Here is a 20,134-nt window from a genome sequence, read left to right as displayed (position 1 = left end):
TGATTCGAAAGTTAATTATGCCCAAAAATACAGGGGCCCTTACAAATTAACACTTTGTAATACAGAAAGCTTTAACTAAAGGCAATTAAACACGAAACATTCATCAACTCATTCATAAATGCACTTAACGATTAAATACAAATGCAGAAACCCACTGTGACTGAAAAATGAAGCTCAAAACAGAGTTGTAATTTGGAATATCAGAACAACCTGACTCTGATACCAATTGAAGGAAATCGAACACGAGGATTTCCATGAGCAGCAGAATAGATTATTCCAAATTACAATCATGTATGAACATTACAAATTACAGTCGAAAATAAAACAAATGGTTATGTATTCAATATAGAAATTACAACATGATAACTACAAATGAACAAGGAAAATGCTACGAACATTTATAGACTCGTCTCCACGTTCCTTGCTCACGAACGCTCGAACACGGCAACCTCGAATTCTCGAACAACACGACCACAACACTGCACGAACACTGCGCACTCGTCCTCAGCGATCACCTCGGTCACGAACACCCCAGCAATACGAACAACATCCACAGAACCTCGACGGCGTCGAGTTGAGTATGACACCACCAAGAAGGGTACCTTGGTATTCTCGATGTGAGAATCCATAAGGTGGGCACTATTGGACTTGGTTTGAGGCATTCGAAGGAGGATACAACAATCATGTACACGATTGGGCAAGTGGGAGATGGCTAAAACCTATCGTATAGGTCGATGCCCAATCATTTAGCAAAAGCTAAGTGATCGTCTAGCAAAAGCTAAGCGATCGTTTAGCTCATTGTTTAGCAGCGTGTCTGTCGCCTAAAAATACTACACGATCATTTACCTTTTGTCAAGCTGTCGTTTAATAAATCTGTATTTACTTGACAAGCTCCGTGAGTTTCTTTTTTCCAGGAGAGAAATCTCAAAACAAATTTTGACAAAAACTTTTCAATACTTACTAAATTAAGAAAACAATTTTCCTTTTATCTCACGGTTACCATGAACCACCAATAACCTCTCACTCAATTGGTTATTAGAGAAAAAGATTTAATTATCCAATAATTAATATTATTATAAATATAAATGATAACCAACTTATCATACTATATTTATAACCTATGGTTTTAATATTTCATCTCATGAAACATATAAACTATAGTTCTTTTTCTATTCCATGGTACTTAATGTAAGTCTCACTTACATTAATCCTCCACTAGATGTATCTCATACATCATACCAATTATATCATATATAATCGAATTACCTCTTGTCAATTTGAACATTTCAAATCAACACCAAGAACTGATCCTCAACAGAATCCATTGAGCTACCAAGGGGACCTTATGGACCTGTAGCTCGAAGCTCCAATGGTACGTGAATAACTGACTAAACTCTTTAGTCATGGGATCCACCATTCGTTAACTACCAGGCACTTCACTAAAGATCGACAACTGAACTCTCCTTACCACAGATATATTATGTGTCCATCTTAACCAATTAGAAATGCAACAACCCTTCACAGATCGCTCGTAAGTATAGTTGGGCCAATAACCGTTATGTCCCTATAGTTACATATAACTTCTTAAGTACCACTGATCTCTCTAATGAACATAAGTCATAGTCTTATCATGACTGAGTTCTCTCTTCCAAAGAGAAGTTGTGGCCACTATATTCAAGCCCCAGAATCAGCTTTTAAGGGAGTAACCTCTATACTACTTTGGGAAAGAAGTTAATTCCATATTATAGATTGAGTTCCCATCTCCCAGATCAGACAAGTCCCCAAAAAGGTCGGCATGTTGAGTTAACAATCTGGCCACTTTCACCCATACTAATCAAAGGACTGCCCTCAAAGGCAAAAGTTCCCAAAACACTCAAGATTGAGGTCGTGTCACCTATGGTCGTTTAGGTGATATGTAAGTCTCTAGTATCAACGGCGTTATATACAGAGTCTAGTCATCTCGTGGTCCAGATCTTATACAAACTCTTTGTATAGGACACCCCACCCGCACGTCTCCACAGGAATGGTCAAGATCTATCATCTGTAGTAGTTTACAACACTTGCAAACCTCTACAAAGCGAATCGTATCTATAGTGTCACCAGGATCAAGTATCCCACCTTAATCCTTATACTACAGAACTATTTAGGTTATCATTTAAGGCATGATCCACTTGTATATCACATATACATGCTTAAGTTCACATAAGATAACCAAGGAGCTTTGTTTATTGGATATGAATAAATGCCAGAATTAAATAACAATTATTTTATTCATAAAAAAATGTGTCTCTTTACAAAACAACGAGACTCCGGGAGAATTAGGACACCAATCCCAAAACTTCTGAGGAAGTATGATGTCCATCACTGAGTGGCCACTCCTTACCACCCTCAGACGAAAAGCCAGACTGAGATATCCAATCGAGAGGTGAAAAGTATTCTGGAAAAGACCGTCAACCCTAAAAGAAAGGATTTGACCATGCACCTCGACGACGCTTTATGGGCATATAGGATAGCTTACACAACTCCCATCGAGACGATGCCCTACAAGCTTATCTATGGTAAGGCATGTCATTTACTAGTCGAGATCGAGCACAAAGCCTACTGGGCAGTGAAACAGTGCAACATGAGCTTAGCCCAAGCTAGTGAAGAAAGGCTTCTTGAACTGCAAAAGTTAGAAGAGTTGAGGCTTGAGGCTTACGAGAACTCTAGGATCTACAAGGAAAAAACCAAACTAATTCATCATAAGGGTCTCGTGAGGAAAGACTTCAGGGTTGGTCAAAAGGTTTTGCTTTTTGATTCATACCTCCAGCTCATGCTAGGTAGGCTTAAATCCAAGTGGCTTGGACCATTTGAAATTGTTAACATTTTTCCTTATGGTACAATGGATATTAGAAGCTTTGAGACAAAGAAGGAATTTAAGGTTAATGGATACCATCTCAAAATTTTCAATGAAGGGGAAGTGAACCTTGCTCGCTTGGCTTGGTTTTGACTTCACTCTCGTTTACTTGAGCTCATCATCACCCAATGTCGAGCAAATGATGATAAAAATTTGTGCTTCCTAGAGGCAGCTACGCATCAAAATTTATCTACTTTCATTTTTTCTGTTTCTTTTATTTTTCTTTCCCATTTTATTTATCTTTTTTGTTTTTGTTTTTTTTTTTTTTTTTTTTTTGTCCTTGACAATAAAATATTAAAAAAGTAACAAAAGTAATAACTGAAAGAATTTTGATAATTCTCTTTCTCATTATAGTACATTTCTTGCTCTTCGATAAACACCTTGCCCAAAATTTATGCTTGTGTCCAACTCCAGGGAAGTTTTTACGTTCCCTTAGCTCCCTTGTTCGGTTGTTAAGTTGGTGTCGTTAGTTCTACCTAACCCAAAAAAAAAAAATAACTATAAAGCTCGAACAACAACCTAACTAACTCGTAGTTAAAGTGGAAGTAAGAGGTCGATCTACAGGGAAGGTTTTAATTCTTATCCTTTCTTAACTAACCTTGACAATTAAAGCAATAAAATAGGGGGTTCAAAAAATTGAACAAAAAAGTACTAGAAATCAAGAGATAAAAAAATGAATGTAAACAAGTAAGGAATGATCTTGCTTCTAATTTAAGTTAGACGTTCAATGAAATTCCTATCATCGAATTCTAAAAGTTCATTGACAATCGGATTATGCTTGCAACTACTCACTCAACTCGATCAAGCCAGCCTCTACAAAGGCCGACAACTAGTAATAACCTAGTTGAGAAAGCATCCTAATCATCGATTAAGTTTGGATAGGCCAAACCTTAGTCAACCTACATGCTCCTACTTCGATTGGGTTCGATAGCGACCATATAGAATAGAAAACATGCGCATTAGGTTCTAGGATTCAATTGTGTTGATTAATTATTAAGATAGCTTACTCAATTAACCAAAATTTCTCCAAATCTAGTAACTAGTGCATCCTAGGATAGCCATCAAACACACAACTACTATTGCCTCTTGTAGATCTTGGCTAGACATTCCTTCGAACACATTGAAAGCAATGTATTCAACAACGATTGTGACAAAACCAAGCATCTAGGCTATACATGTTCAAGATTTAGATCATTCAACATGATTCAAGAATTAAAATTAGATTCAAGAAGACACAATTTAGATTGCAATTGATAAAGAAAGTAGAAAACTCAAAGGAATTTACAAGAACCCTTGAAATCGAAACAAGATTCAATCAACTTCACAAAATCATTGACAAATTGTATGAAGAATTACAAGAATTTGGTTACAATTCAAAAAATATATAAAATCTATCCTAAATTGGAGCAAGAATTACCAAAGAAGTGAAACAACTCGAAGAGAGATCCAAGTGAAACAACTCAAAGAGAGATCCTAGCCTCCATGATTTTTCTTCCTCTCCTTTGCAAAACTGAAAGAAAAGTCTTTTACAGTATACAGCTAGCGTCACGATGCTGAGGTAGCGTTGCAATGCAAAATCGGTGAAAAGCCTCGAAGTGTTGGGCTTACGTTGCAATGCTACCCCCCCCCCCCAACGCTTGTCAATGCAAGGCGCACACACGTGGGGATGCGCATCAAAGTCCGAAGCGTTGCAATACTGTAGGGAGCATTGCAACGCTGCTCTATTTTGTAGTGAGATTGAACATTCTGCCTTCAAGCGTTGCATAACACCTCTCCTATGGTCGTGACGCTACATTCTCGATGGCATTCTGGTAATTTACTCGATTATCTTCAAATTGTTGAATTTCTAGGCTATTTTGGATCCTTTTTGGCCCGATCTTCTCTTAATGATTCCTAAATGCTTTGGGGACCATTTTACCTACAAAATAAGAATTTAAAACAAATAATCAACTCAATTTTGGGGAATTAACATATAAAATATGCATCTTTAAAAACCTAACAAAACACCCCCAACTTAGCTTTTGGTCGTCCCGAGCAAGCCTAAACTAGAAATATGCATACATTCAAGCAAAAACATGAATATTAAATGTGCATTCATTCAAATAACTCATTCAAAAATGTTTAGTATGTTCATGTGGGTTGCCCAAAAATTTGATTGATATCTCTCTTCTCAACAATCAAGTAAACAAATGATACAAATGAGCATTTAAACCTTTAAAATTTTTCTAACAAAGAATTGAAGCCTATTTTTGAAAAGAAAACATCTTTTTCTTGTAAAGTCAGAAAAGAAAAGACTACTCAGTTTTAGTTTATTTAAAGACTAAAACTAATGAAAAGGCTATATCCAACTCTCGATTCCTCTTCGCCTTATACTGGCTTGGTTATCGGTCTAGGGTAAACTTGCATTGGATAGAGGCAATTCTAATACAATGGTGCCTTTTAAACTCACACACACAAAACGAAATTAGCATTTCTTTTACTTAAAGGGATAGCTTTCACACTCACACCGCTGGGAACTTATCGCTCTTTTCTCGCGAGCCCTAACAGAAACATGACAGAGGTAGCTCTTTTCACCTCTACCCATGCACACACACGCCCGTTAGTTAAGGTCATGTTATTTTGTTATGTCAATTAGCAAACTTGTCTCTTTCTTTTTCTTTTTTTTTTTTTTTTTGTGCTAGTAATTTTTATTCACTAGGCCCTTTTTTATTCCTCTATGTCTAGACATGCCTCTAAAACAAGATGGTTGTTCCTAGACCAAAGGTTGTCCTATCGGGTGACAAAGAAAATCAAGTTGATATGACATTTCTTCTAAAAGTTTGAGATTCTAAATAAATCTAAAGACTAAGTATTCAGTTTTATGAAGTTAAAAGGAAAATAAAGTTTCTTTTGAAGAATGAGTTTCAAAACTTGTAAGAAAATATTTTAAGAAATTTAAAACAGATTTGTATCATTGCTTGAGAGAATGTGATATCCAAGTTTATTCATAAGAATTAAAAGATTGAGAAAAGCAAATGATCATGGCTAACAAAGTGAATGATATTCTTGAATGAATGAACATACTTAGAAAGCAAAAATGAGTCATATAAGGGGAATGATACCAAGACAAAAATATTGTGTTTTTTAAGAGAATAAAAAGAATGTTATAGGGATGTTGTAACGACCCGACCCCCTAGGACTTAAGTTAGGCCGTTACAAATACATGCATGCATGGAACTCAAAACGACACTCGGTTATGACGAAATAAATGTTAATTAAATAAGGTAAGTTCAAAATACTTTCATTAATTTCAAACACTAAACAATAGTAGAGTACCCATAAATCATAAAGGATAATAAAAAGTCCCAGTGGCTCGATCACGAATTTCGCCTGTCCATCGCCGGTGCATCTCTACCCTTACCCGAAACAACCACATGAGAAAGAATGAGTATAAAATATTCAGTAAGTAACCCCACTACTGGGGTCAGGCTGGGCATCTATGTCCTCTAGATATCCACCTCTGGTGAAACATATAAACTGCCCTAGTCCTCATGCGACATATATACACATGAAACAAGAAGGAGACTGAGTCCTATCCTACTGTAGTTAAGTATGCCTACTACACCTGGTGAATCCCGAAGGAGACACAAACTGGTGAATCCCAAAGGAAACACAAACTGGTGAATCCCGAAGGAAACACAAATTCTAATGGGCATCTAACTAATCAGTAAGGACATTTGCACAGTCTCAACATCATAATCATCATTGTACGAATCTATGACATACATATAAACCTCAGCATCATGGCTCTGCAACATACACATATACCTCAACATCATGGTTCTACAACATACATGTATACCTCAACATCATCAGATCAAATACAACCATGGAAGCACATACCATCTCATACTAGCATTCAAGTGTCTATGTGCATAAATAAATGATTCGGATCTCGTAACAGAACATACTTTGATCATGTTATACTATCAATCTATCATGTTGTCATTCTGCCATAACATTCATTTATCATGCTAACATACATCTAATGTTTGGCCCGTGGGTAGTTCTAGTAGTAAGATTACTTACCTCAAAGTTAAATCTAAAGAAACCCAAGCAAGCTTATCAAAACAAGCAACACCTAAGATAAATCCAATATTTAAATCAATATTTTGGGTCTAACTCCAATTAACCAAATTGTTCAAAGACCTCCAATTTTACTTTACCTAAACTATAGCTCAGTCTAAACTTAATTCCAAAACCCAATTCTGTTGGCTACCTGAACATACACAAAATTCAAAATTAATAATTAATTCTCCACAATTAATCATAATTCAAAATAACCACCCAACAACTTACTCCAAACTTACCAAACTTCAAAAGATAATTGGCCTTTACATTGATGAGCAACACCCTAAACGTCTCAAGTCTTGAATCTAAAATCCAAACCAAGGAGATGTTAACAATTTTAACCCAAAACCAAAATATAGAAAATTTAATCTAACAATCCCCAAACTAATTGGTGTTCAAGAGTAACCACAACAATCGCAAACCTTATACAAAACACCTGTCGAACAACCTTGAATCCGGTGGATGGTCGCTTTAACAATTTCCAACTCCAATCTAAAGTCAAATAATGCAACCAAGGTTAACTACCATTCCAAATTTAATGGGCATCCAAAAATCCTTCAAGAAACCCAACCCAACAAGAAAAGATATTACCAAAATCCAAGATTCCCTTGAGATCATGCAGTGGCGGAGAGTGAATTCAAGCGATGGCTAAGGCTTCGACGGTGACAAAAACATTGATGGCTGAATGTGGACGGTTGGCTAGGGGTCGAATGGCCTCACGGAGGCAAAGAGGCGAGCAAGGCACATGGCTGGATGGCATCAACCGACGGCAGGACAACTCCACTCGACGGGCGACCTAGCGTGAGCGTTGGGCGAACAGATCGGGTGGCAGACGTGCAGATCCGGAGGGCGGGGCTTCGAACGTGATCGGGCCTTGTCGAATGGTGGGCGTCGGATGGGCAAAACCTCGGCGGCGAGCGGCTAGGGTCGGACTAGCAACCTCTAGACGAGGGGCTGAGGAAATCGACTACTTGACAAGGTCGGCGACGGGAGGAAAAAGAAATTTAGGGGGGATGGGGCCGCCGGATGCGTGAGGAAGAAAAGGGTTTGATTTTTTTATAAAATAAAATAATAATAATAATAATAATAATAACTAAAAAAGGAAATAAGTATAATTATACTTTATTCTTTTCCTTATTCCACTTTATACATTAAATTCCTTTCCTTTTAAAAAGAAAATTAATTCCTACTATTAATTTCCAAATTGAATAATTTCACACCAACAATTAAATTTTGCAACTACACTTGACTTCCCAAATTCCAAAAATGCCCTCAACAATAAAAGGAAATACTGAAATTACACAAAAATATAAAAAAATATTTGGGGGTGTTACATTCTTCCCCCCCTCCCCTAAAGAACTTTTGTCCTCGAAAGTTTAATCCAGAAAAAGTTCTGGGTACTGGACCTTCATCTCGTTCTCCCACTCCCAGGTAGCCTCCTTGAATTGGTGATTCTGCCACTAAACCTTTATGAATGCAATTTCTCGGCGGTGCAATGTCTTTACCTCTCTGGTAAGGATCTCTATAGGTTTCTCCTCATAGCTCAAGTTGTCATTCAACTGTAAGGGCTCGTAGTCAACTATATGGGACAGGTCTGTCACATACTTCCTTAGCATCGACACATAGAAGACATTATGAACTGAAGACAATGCTGGGGACAATGCCAATCGGTAAGCTACAGGGCCAACTCGCTCCAAGACCTCGATAGGTCCAATGAATCTCGAACTCAACTTCCCCTTCCTGCCAAACCTCAGAATACCTTTCATGGATGCCACTTTTAAGAACACTTTTACACCAGTCTCAAATTTCAGGTCCTTACGTCTTACATCGGCATAGCTCTTCTATCTGCTCTGAGCTGTTTGCATACGAGCCCTGATCTTCTATATTGCCTCATTCATGGCCTGAACTAATTCAGGTCCTAACAATTTCCTCTCTCCTACCTCATCCCAACACACAAGGGACCTGCAACTCTTCCCATATAGGGCCTCAAATGGTGACATCCCAATAGTGGACTGGTAGCTATTATTATAAGCAAACTCTATTAAATGCAAGTGAGCATCCCAGCTTCCCGAAAACTCTATGTCACAAGCACACAACATGTCTTCCAATATCTGGTTCAATCTCTCTCTCTGCCTCCTCAGTCTAAGGGTGAAAAGCTATATTGAAGTCTAACCGGGTCCCCAAAACTTCCTGAACACTTTTCTAGAAGTTAGACGTGAGACGAGGGTCTCTGTCTGACACGATAAACACAGGCACTCTGTGCAACCTCACCACCTCTTTCAAGTATAACTATGCCCATTTATTCACTGAAAAGGTGGACTTCCCAAGTATGAAATGTGCTAATCGTAAGTCTGTCTACCACAACCCGTATCATAGTGAAACCTTTGACTGTCCGAGGCAACCCTACGATGAAGTCCAAAGACACATGCTCCCACTTTCATTCTGGTACACTCAATGGCTGTAACAAGCCTGCTGGTTTCTGCGTCGGGGCTTTCACCTACTGCCACACCAAGCACTTACTGACAAACTCTGCAACCACTCTTTTCATATCATTCTACCAGTAGTAACGTTTCAAGTCCTGATACATCTTGGTGTTGTCGAATAGAATCGAAAATAAGGAACTATGAGCCTCTGACAACAACTCTTCTTTAATATCACTAACTGCTGACACACACAAACTCCCCTGATAAAGCAGACCACCTTCCACTGAAACTGAGAATTCACCATCCTGGCCTGACTCCACCTTACGAACTCTCTCTTTCAGATAAGGGTCGTCTCGCTGCGCATCAATAATCTTTTGCCTTAGATTTAGTCGCACCGACAACTGTGCTAAATGTGTCGTGAACTTTTCCACGGCCACTGCAATTTTTGCCCTCTTCAGTTCCCTGCACAAGTGAGTCTGTCTGGTAATGAGGGCTGCTGAATGAGCCACCTTTCTGCTTAGAGCATCTGCCACTACATTTTCTTTTCCTGGATGGTACAAAATTTCACAGTCATAATCCTTCACCAATTCCAACCACCTTCTTTGCCTCATGTTTAACTCTTTCTAAGTGAAAAAGTACTTCAAACTCTTATGGTCGGTCAAGATTTGTATCTTCTCTCCATATAAGTAATGCCTCTAGATCTAGAGAGCAAAAACCACCACTGCTAACTCAAGGTCATGCGTGGGATAATTCTGTTCATGCTTCTTTAGCTGACGTGAAGCGTAAGCAACTACTCTGCCCTGCTGCATCAATACACATCTCAACCTTTTCTTGGATGCATCACTGTAAATGACAAAACCACCTGATCCATCCGGTACTGTAAGAACTGAGGCTGAAACCAACCTCTGCTTGAGGTCCTAAAAACTGTTTTCACAAGCCTCATTCCAAACAAATGTTGCTCCCTTCCAAGTTAACTGAGTCAATGGGGTGGCTATGCAAGAGAAGTCCTTTACAAATCGTCTATAGTAGCCTACTAACCCCAAGAAACTATACACATCACTGACTGTGGTTGGACGAGTCCAACTCGTAACTGCCTCAACCTTTGCAGGATCCACAGAGACACCTTCCTTCGATACTACATACCCTAAGAAGAACACCTGCCTCAACCAAAATTCACATTTAGAAACTTAGCATACAACTTATTGGCCCTCAACGTCTCCAAAACTTTCTGCAAATGCTCCTCATGCTCGGCCTCTGTCTTGGAATAAACCAAGATGTCATCAATAAAAACAATCACAAAGGTGTCGAGGAATTCCTTGAACACCCTATTCATCAAATCCATGAACATTGCTGGTGCAATCGTTAAACCGAACAACATTACTATGAACTCATAATGTCCATACCTCGAACAAAAAGCTGTCTTGAGTATGTCACTGTTCTTTATTCTCAGCTGGCCCTGACTGGAGATCAATCTTAGAGAATACCATAGCTCCCTGTAACTGGTCAAATAAATCATCAATCCTGGGAAGGGGATACTTATTCTTGACGATCACCTTGTTCAGCTCTCTGTAATCAATGCACAGATGTAACGATCCATCCTTCATTTTCACAAACAAAACAGGTGCACCCCATGGTGATATGCTAGGGCGTATGAAACCCTTGTCCAACAACTCCTACAATTGGACCTTCAGTTCCTTCAACTCTGCTGAGGCCATTCTATATGAAGCCTTCGAAATAGGGGTTGTGTCTGGCTCCAACTCAATAGCAAAATCTATCTCCCGCTGCGGGGGCAGTCCGGGAAGATCCTCTGGAAAAACGTCTGAAAAATCCCTCACTATTGGCTCCGAAGTCAAGGTGACTTTAATCTCTCTAGTGTCCACCACACTGGCCATAAGGCCCCAGGCTCCTTGGTCGAATAGTCTACTGGCCTTCAATGTTGAAATCACTTTCGGTAGGACTACGGTCCCAACCCCTTTAAACTTAAAACTGGCTCCTGTAGGAGGGTTAAAGATGACCTCCTTACAGGAGCAATCTATGCTGGCATGATTAGTAGCTAACCAATCCATGTCCAATATCACATCAAAATTATGCATATCTAAAATTATCAAGGTTACATCTAATACGCGATTGGCTACCTCTACCTGACATGTTTTTACCTTTTCTGTAGCTAACATGATCTCTCCTGATGGAGTGGAAATAGACAATAAAAATTGCAAAGGTTTTGAGTTTAACATGGCATGCCTCATAAATACAGCAGATATAAACGAATGCGAAGAGCCAGAGTCAAATAAAACTAAAGCATGGTGCCCCAAAATGGGAAGTGTATCTGTCACCATGGTGCCTAACTTCTCGGCCTCACGCCGAGTGGTAGAAAACACCCTACCCTGCTGTTGTTGATGACTCGGACCTTCCTGAAACGAACTTACGGGTTGGCCCCTGTGTTCAGGCGCGTTCCTCCTCGGGCATCTATCTAACATATGCCCCTTCTGGTCACATCGAAAACATATTCCAGAGCCGGCTAAACAACGTCCCTAGTGTCGCTTACCACAAGTGGTACATATCGGCCTATCCTCCCTACCATTCACAAACTGGGAACCCTGCTGTCCCCACTAACGTGGAGCATTCACTGTGTTCTGGTTCCTATGCTGATGCTCAGGAGCCCTGTGTTCAACCTTCCTTTTCTGACCTGTGAAGGTCCCAATCCCAAGCGATCTCCTGTATTCCTCTCCCACCTGGGAGTCACCATCAATCCTCATGGTGGCCCATAGTGCTGTAGCATACGTCTTATAGTCCAAGGCATGCACCATCCCTTGCAGTCCGCTCCTCAGGCCCTGGATGAATCTCTCTGTCCCTACTGCCTCGGTGGCTACTAGTTCAGGAGAAAAGCAAGACATTTATCAAATTCCTGCTCATACTCCTCCACTGACATAACTCTCTGCCTCAAGTTCAAGAATTCTACCTGTTTGTTGTATCGGGTGTTGGCCGAAAAGTACTTCTCATAAAAGCGCTCCTTGAACTGCTCCCAGGTTGCAAGTTCACCACCAATAACAATCATCTTTTCTGCTGAACGCCACCAGATTTCTGCGTTACCAGTCAACATGAAGACTGCGCAATGAAGCTTATGCACTTCCGGGCACCTCATAAAATGGAATATTGTCTCAATAGATGACAACCACATATTTTTTTTGGTGGGGTCCCCCAACAATCCATCAAAAAGACGAGGGTCATACTTCTGGAAATCCCTCAGATGTTTAGCCTCAAGAGACAGGACCTGCATGTCTCTATCCTGCGGTTAGGTCTGTTGTAACTACTCTTTTTTAGTTATTATTATTATTATTGTTATTATTAATAATAATAACTAAAAAAGCAAATAAGTATAATATACTTTATTCTTTTCCTTATTCCACTTTATACTATTAAATTCCTTTCCTTTTCAAAAGAAAATTAATTCCTGCCATTAATTTCTAAATTGAATAATTTTACGCCAACAATTAAATTCCGCAACTACACTTGACTTCCAAAATTCCAAAAATGCCCTCAACAATAAAAGGAAATACTAAAATTACACTAAAATATAAAAAAAAATATTTGGGGGTGTTACAGATGTAAAGAGACTAATCTAGATATATATCATCAATATCACAAAAATCCACATAACCCGAGCTCAGGTGCTCAAGGGTTTTAGACATGCAAAGATATGACAAAGCAAAAATTTTTAGCATGGCTCATTTTTACAACCCTAATAAATGTCAAGAACATGAATGTTTCCCACCCTCAACTTAAAAACTAAACATTGTCCTCAATGTTTATAACTAAGAATTAAGCATAAAGACAAAATAAAAACGGAACAAAACCCATGGTTTCACGCAATGGATGGTGGTAGACATTTTCCTACTGCTTTGTTTTTGTTTTTCTTTCATTCTTGTTTATTTTTACAAAAGAGAAAATAAAAAGAAGAAGATTGGAAAAAAAAAAAAAAAAAAAAACTACAAGAAAACGAAGAAATTTAGTCTAAAAATTCTAAACCTAAAAAGCAAATAAAAAGTGAAAATGAAAAATGAAAGTTAAAAGATAGGGCAAAAATGGAAGAAGATACAAGGAAAATATGAGTGATGCCAAATCAGTCCGAGTCAGATGAGTCGGGCTCTAACTGAAGATCATACTGAAAACCTATGCTAGCATAGTAGAGACGGTCTCTTTCGCACATGAAATTAACCGTTCTTTGCATACGCCTAACTTGACGAATGGTTTCACAGCCCACCCTTAAGGCTTCAGTGGTAATTCTAAGTGCTTTAAGGTTTCACCACTAGTGGGTTATTCATGAGGATGATCAGGAAGTTCTACCCTAAATGGTTCTTCTCATAAATTCTCATCTTCCTCACCTAGCTCTTCTTCTTGTTGTTCGTGGAGTTCCTCAACTCCACGGCCTCAGAAGGTTGAGATGGTAGTCTTAAAAATTGGAGCTTTATGCCTCATACGCTCCTCATTCCTAGGTATTTCTACCCCGAACCTTTGACACAACAAGGTTATTAAGCTAGGGTGTCCAAGGCTACCCGTTGTAGAACAATGCCCACATCATCTTATAGAAGCATGAATTACTCTCTCGATGTTAATGGACATACCCTGAATGAGACAGTAAAGAAGTTTGGCCCTGTCTCGAGTTACATCAGTCAATCTAAGGACAAACATCAATCTGGAACATACAAAAGCATGCCATATTTGACCTACTACAGACATGTCTCTAGATTTAAACCTTACTGCAACTCCACCTGAACGTGTCCATTGAGCATCTTGCCTACAGAGGGCTTCAATAATCTCATGTTCATCCAGTGGTTGATATAGAAACCGACCATACTCATCGTCAAACTGAACTAGGCCAAAGGCTTCATTTATTCTAGAGGAAGAGAAAGAGACTCTAACACCTCTTACTAAAGATACATCTCTATCCAGGTCTATATTGGCATAGAACTCTCTAACAAAATGAACAATAGCATCACCAGGGTTAGCTGCTAAGGCTTTCCATCCTCTCTTCCATAATTCGGAAGTGATTTGGAGATAGAAATTTGGTTCGAAAGTTAAAGCTCGCTCTGGCACTAAGTTCCTAAGAGCTACCACTTCATAGTATCTACTCTCGGCTCCCTCAGAAACAAACCTAGGCACATTAGACTCAGAACGTGGAGGAGAATTCCTACCACTTGAACTGGCAACATTTTTTCCATTCTTAGGCTTAGGACACATGGAAAAGATTTCTAAAAAAAATCACAGAACAGGGACTAAAACCTAAGAAAATTCCTAATTCCTTCTTTTAAAAGATTTCAAACAAAACGTTCTCACACCTCTAATAGAATTATAAACTTGCAAGCAGAAAAATTCCCAAACATATTATTGCTAACTATCCAACACTCAACAATTCAAAAGAAAAAGCATTATTTTCAAGAAAAAATAAAGAAAAATTCAAATTCCTTTTCAACAAATCTCAAAATTCTATCAAGCACAACTCAAATCACATTCAAAATAATCATAAAAGAGTTAAAACAAAGCGGAAACTGCATTACCTTGGGTGTTGAATCCCCAGCTTGAGAAGAAGAGAAAAGAAAGCCCTAGAATGGAGTTTTGGTGAAAACCCAAAAATTTTCAAGGTAGAAATCCTTGAGAAGTTAAGGAATTGAAGAGTTTGGAAGCAAAATGGTTTGGATTTGAAGTGGGGATGAAGAACCGATGAAAGCTGAGAAGAAAAATTGAGAGAAAATGAGTTGAAGAAGAAAATGAAAACTTAAAAATGGAAGAATCTGCGTGATTCTACCTCGCAACATTGCGATGCTGGCTAACCCAGCATTGCAACATTGTGCCCTAATTATTTTTATTTTTATTTTTTGATAAAAACTAACACTAAAAAATTGTAGAGTTTACTTTGTTTTATTAAATTAAATCTAAAATGAAAAACTTAGAAAAAGAAATTATTTATTAAAAGAAAACCGAAAATTTTTGTTTTATTTTTTTACGCCTGACTGCCTCTAGGAAGGGTAAATTTTTAACATCGATTACTTGACGTGATCCGTCTTATATACCTTTCAAGGTACATAAAAATTTTCATACTTCTCTGATCCTCTCTTGGATGAATCTATATAGCCTGGTAGGGCTATAAGAGAGCTCATCCTCTTTCGAGAACCAGACAGGTCGAATTTGGATTTTCTAATATCTGGTAAAAGGGGAAAAGAAAGAATTAAAAGACTCAAATGAACCAGAAGAGTTGAAAGAAAGAAAAGACTCAACAACTGACTCTGACTTGCAAGGAAAATATGAGCAGTAATCAAAGATGCAAAAAATTCCAGGAGCAAGAATTGTTCTAGGCTCGGAAGCTTCTAACTATTTTACTTGAGATTCCTTAAGATGTGGTACGGGCTCATACTTATCCCTACTTACTTGTTCTGAATATGTCGTGGGATAAACATCATCTTCATCGTCGATCCAAGTAAACTCCTTTATTAGATCGACTTCAGTGTCATAGACGACGGAGGGCTCTGAATGGTTCTCCAATGTAAGCATGGAGTGTGCAAGTTTAGGTGTTTGATGGACCTCAACAAGCACGGGGGTTTGAGTCTCTAAGTGAAACTTAATTGAATCCTACTTACAATCAGAAAAGCTATTAGCAAGTTCACACATTATTAAATCCAACGTCTAACATTGATAGGAATTTTGAAGAACTGGCGGCTCTACTGGATTGTTGATATGAATCTCTCCACCATTTAACTTAGTATCTTCAGAAGATTCATCTTCCTAAGGCTTATCGATTCTCCTAACCGAATCAATAATCTGGGTAACAAGGTCACATAGATTCTGAAAGTCGGTTCTAACCACATGTCCGGAATAGAAGCTATCCTACTGGAAACTCGATAGTTCTTGAGAAAGATTAGAATGTTCCTACACAAACTCACAAGAGTAGTCAGAAAGTTCATCAACTAAATTCTCTGAAGAATTACTATATTGATTGAAGGATACGACATCGATAACGGGGTTTGGTTAGGCATCTCCCAAGGAGCATAGCATTCATGCTCAGGACCACGTAAATTTTGTGTGTGTTCAGTAACCAAAACTTGAAGAAGAGAGGTTAGTTCATTTATTTCACTTTTAAGCTCATTAAATTCTCTTATATTTTGTGCTCTTTGATGGGTTGTATACATCGCTTGAAGTGCGTAATAAATGTTCATATCCGTCATATTAAAACAAGTAGACACAAAGAAAAGAAAATATTTTTGGTTTTTAAGGTTTGCTAGTAAAATTAACTAAGAAAAAGATTAAATGATTTGGCCGTACCCGACAATGGCGCCATTTTGTTCGGTTGTTAAGTAGGTATCGTTAGTTCTACCTAACCCAAAACAAACAATATTTATAAAGTTCAGACAACAATCTAACTAACTCGTAGTTAAAATGGAAGTAAGAAATCGATCCATAGGGAAGGTTTTAATTCTTATCCTTTCTTAACTAACCTTGACTATTAAAGCAATAAAATGGAGGGTTGATAAAATTGAACAAAAAATACTAGAAATCAAAAGATAAAAGATGAATGTAAACAAGTAAGGAATGATCTTGCTTCTAATTCAAGTTAGACGTTCAATACAATTCCTATCATCGAATTCTAAATGTTTATTGACAATCAGATTATGCTTGCAACTACTCGCTCAACTCGATCAAGCTAGCCTCTACAAAGGCCGACAACTAGCAATAACATAGTCGAGAGAGCGTCCTAATCATCCATTAAGGTTAGATAGGCCAAACCCTAATCAACCTACATGCTCCTACTTCTATTGGGTTCAATAGCGGCCATATAGAATAGAAAACATGCGCATTAGGTTCTAGGATTCAATTGCGTTGATTAATTGTTAAGATAGCTTACTCAATTAACCAAAATTTCTCCAACTCTAGAAATTAGTGCATCCTAGGATAGCTATCAAACACACGACTACTATTGCCTCTTGTAGATCTTGACTAGACATTCCAGCAAACACATTGAAAGCAACGTATTCAACAACGATTGTGACAAAACTAAGCATCTAGGCTATACATGTTCAAGATTTAGATCATTCAACATGATTCAAGAATTAAAATCAGATTCAAGAAAGCACAATTCAGATTGCAATTGATAAAGAAAGTAGAAAACTCAAAGGAATTTACATGAACCCTTGAAATCGAAACAAGATTCAATCAACTTCACAAATTCATTGACAAATTGTTTGAAGGATTACAAGAGTTTGTTTACAATTCAACAAAAATATAAAATCTAACATAAATTAGAGCAAGAATTACGAAAGAAGTCAAACAACTCAAAAAGAGATCCCAGCCTCCATGATTTTTCTTCCTCTCCTTTGCAAAAGTGAAAGAGAAGTCGTTTATAGTATGCAAGCTAGCGTCATGACGCTGAGGTAGCATTGCAACGCTAAATCGGTGAAAAGTTTCGAACCGTTGGGCTTGCCTTGCAATGCTACCCCCTCAATGCTTGTCAATGCAAGGCGCACGCACATGCAAGGTTGCGCATCAAAGTCCGGAGCTTTGCAACGCTGCCCCGTTTTGCAACGAGATTGAACAATTTGCCTTCAAGCGTTGCACAACAACTCTCCTAGGGTTGTGACACTTGAATTTCTTGGCTATTTTGGATTCTTTTTGGCTCGATCTTCTCTTAATGACTCCTAAATGCTTCGGGGACCGTTTTACGTACAAAATAAGCATTTAAAACAAATAATCAACTTGATTTTGGGGAATTAACATATAAAATATGCATCATTTAAGAACCCAACATCCCTCTACTTGTCCTTTTGCATGATTCTTAACTTTTCAATACATTAAGGACAATGCATGTTTTTAAAGTTAGGGATGGGTGCAAAGCATTTTTCTTATTTTGTGCCATAGCATATATGATTTGAGAGGGAGGAGGGGGGAAGGGGGAATGGTTGAATACTTGGTATAGATGAGATACAATTGCATACAATTACTAGATTCTTTTTTATGAATAAATTGATTCTTTTATACTTGTGATCTCTGGTTAACCTTGAACATCTAAGCTCAGCTTTTGTGATCAGATTTTTTCATTGATTGCTGAAAAATGGGATAAAAATTTGTGCTGAATGTCTGGATGTTGGTGTTTTATGCATATTTTGTTCACTTTGTTTTTCATTTCCTTTCAATGATAAGTTGATGATATACTCACTGAGTTTTATGCCTTCAAGAAGGGAAATTCTTTCATGATTTTGATCTCATTCTAAAAAAAAATTCATAGAAACTCATGCATAATGAACTAGGCTAAGTGATTTTTTTTTAAAAAAAAAAATCCTAAAGAATCTTAGTATCGGGTTATCCCTCTCGAATTTTCGTTGTCACCTCAAAAGGCCCACTTTGGGCTTAGGAGTAACCTTTAGTGCCTTAGAGCAAAGTAAGACAATGAGAGAAAAAATTGGCCTAGTGTATTATTAAGGAAATAAGAAAAAAGAGAGAAAGCAAGAACAAATTTATATATATATATATATATATATATTATAAAAAGGGGGCAAAAGCTAGCTTTCCTGCAAAAAATAGTGGCATGTGTACATGGATAGAGAAGAAAAGAGCTACCTCCATCATGTCTAGTTAGGGCCTCACAAGAAAAGAGTGATTTAGTTCCTGACGGTTGAGTGTGAAAGCTAGCCCTCTAGGTAAAATCAATGCCTTCTAAGTTTTTTGTGTGTGAGTCTTAGGCACTCTTGGCTAGGTGTTTCTCTTCGTTTAGCAAGAATGGTATGTGTTAGATTAATAATCAAGCCAGAAAAGAGGGAAGATGAAATGGGAGTAGGATAAAGCTTTTTCAGGCATTCTTTGATTTTTGAAAAAAGTTTTCAAGGCCTTAGTGTTCATTTATACATGATCTTGATTGCAAAGTTATCTTTTACAATGAGTCTCAAATGAGTGTTTGAATTCAGTTTTTTATGTGGTTAATTGTATAGCTCAAAAGACTGTTAAGACTTGAGTTAGGACTGATAAATAGAGTGAACAGTACTTTGTTGATTGCATGATTATATGTTGTGACCTTGCTCGGGACAATCAAGAGTTAAGTTGGGGATGTTTGTTAGCTCTCAAAAAGAGCTAATTTTATGTCCTTAATTTTACCATATTGAAAAAATTTTACGCTTAAATTGTCTAATTTGTAGGTAAATCGATCCCGATGAGCAAATATATCATTTGGATGAAAACTGAGCCAAAATGAAGCAAAAATGGGAGTTGGATGCACCATATTGAAAGAAGACAGCAAAATTACCAAACCACTCTTAGGCCCAGTGTTGCAACCCTCCCTTGACGCTGTCTCAATGCTGGTATTCGTGCATTGCCCATGTTTGGAGCGTCGCAACGCTCGTGGCATGAAGGACCTCAACATTGCCTCAACACTAGAAGGCAGTAGCTGCTGAACAGGGTAGCATTGCAATGTTACAGACTGCAGCTACAGACTTTGACGAAAATTTTTTGCTTTGCATGCGCGCAAATGAGTGTCACAATGCTCTTGTCAGCATTGTGACGTTGTGACCTGGTTATAAAACCATCTTTAACATTCTAGCATAGGGAAGAACGAATTGGAGCCACATTGAGGACGATTTTTTGAGGAGCTTCATCTGATTTTCACTATTCTTTCTTCCATCTTTCAATTCCTTTCATTATTGCTTTCAATTTCTCACTTATTGTTTCT

The 20,134-nt window shown here is 38.0% G+C and overlaps 3 protein-coding genes across 3 annotated transcripts; 1 reads left to right on the top strand and 2 right to left on the bottom strand.

Moving 5' to 3' along the window:
• The first annotated feature begins 2,476 nt into the window (after window positions 1-2,476).
• LOC120079127 (uncharacterized) lies at window positions 2,477-2,989 on the top strand. The gene has a single exon (XM_039033308.1). The coding sequence runs from the start codon at window positions 2,477-2,479 to the stop codon at window positions 2,987-2,989; it is 513 nt and encodes a 170-aa protein (XP_038889236.1).
• Window positions 2,990-9,560: 6,571 nt separating this feature from the next.
• On the bottom strand, window positions 9,561-10,040 carry LOC150035475 (uncharacterized). Its single transcript, XM_090314323.1, has one exon. It carries the CDS (start codon window positions 10,038-10,040, stop codon window positions 9,561-9,563), a length of 480 nt encoding a protein of 159 aa, XP_090170449.1.
• A 2,258-nt stretch (window positions 10,041-12,298) lies between these two features.
• On the bottom strand, window positions 12,299-12,706 carry LOC150035474 (uncharacterized). Its single transcript, XM_090314322.1, has one exon. It carries the CDS (start codon window positions 12,704-12,706, stop codon window positions 12,299-12,301), a length of 408 nt encoding a protein of 135 aa, XP_090170448.1.
• Between the last annotated feature and the right edge of the window lie 7,428 nt (window positions 12,707-20,134).

The sequence above is a fragment of the Benincasa hispida genome, chromosome 6 (genome assembly GCF_027475165.1).
Source record: "Benincasa hispida cultivar pf3 chromosome 6, pf3_genome.v1.1, whole genome shotgun sequence".
Lineage (NCBI taxonomy): Eukaryota > Viridiplantae > Streptophyta > Magnoliopsida > Cucurbitales > Cucurbitaceae > Benincasa > Benincasa hispida.
This window is presented reverse-complemented; position numbering and strand designations above follow the sequence as displayed.

What these genes read in the sequence shown, in the direction of transcription:
- LOC120079127 (XM_039033308.1), top strand. Translation starts at nt 2,477, where the DNA reads ATGCACCTCGACGACGCTTTATGGGCATATAGGATAGCTTACACAACT.
- LOC150035475 (XM_090314323.1), bottom strand. Translation starts at nt 10,040, where the DNA reads ATGAGGCAAAGAAGGTGGTTGGAATTGGTGAAGGATTATGACTGTGAA.
- LOC150035474 (XM_090314322.1), bottom strand. Translation starts at nt 12,706, where the DNA reads ATGCAGGTCCTGTCTCTTGAGGCTAAACATCTGAGGGATTTCCAGAAG.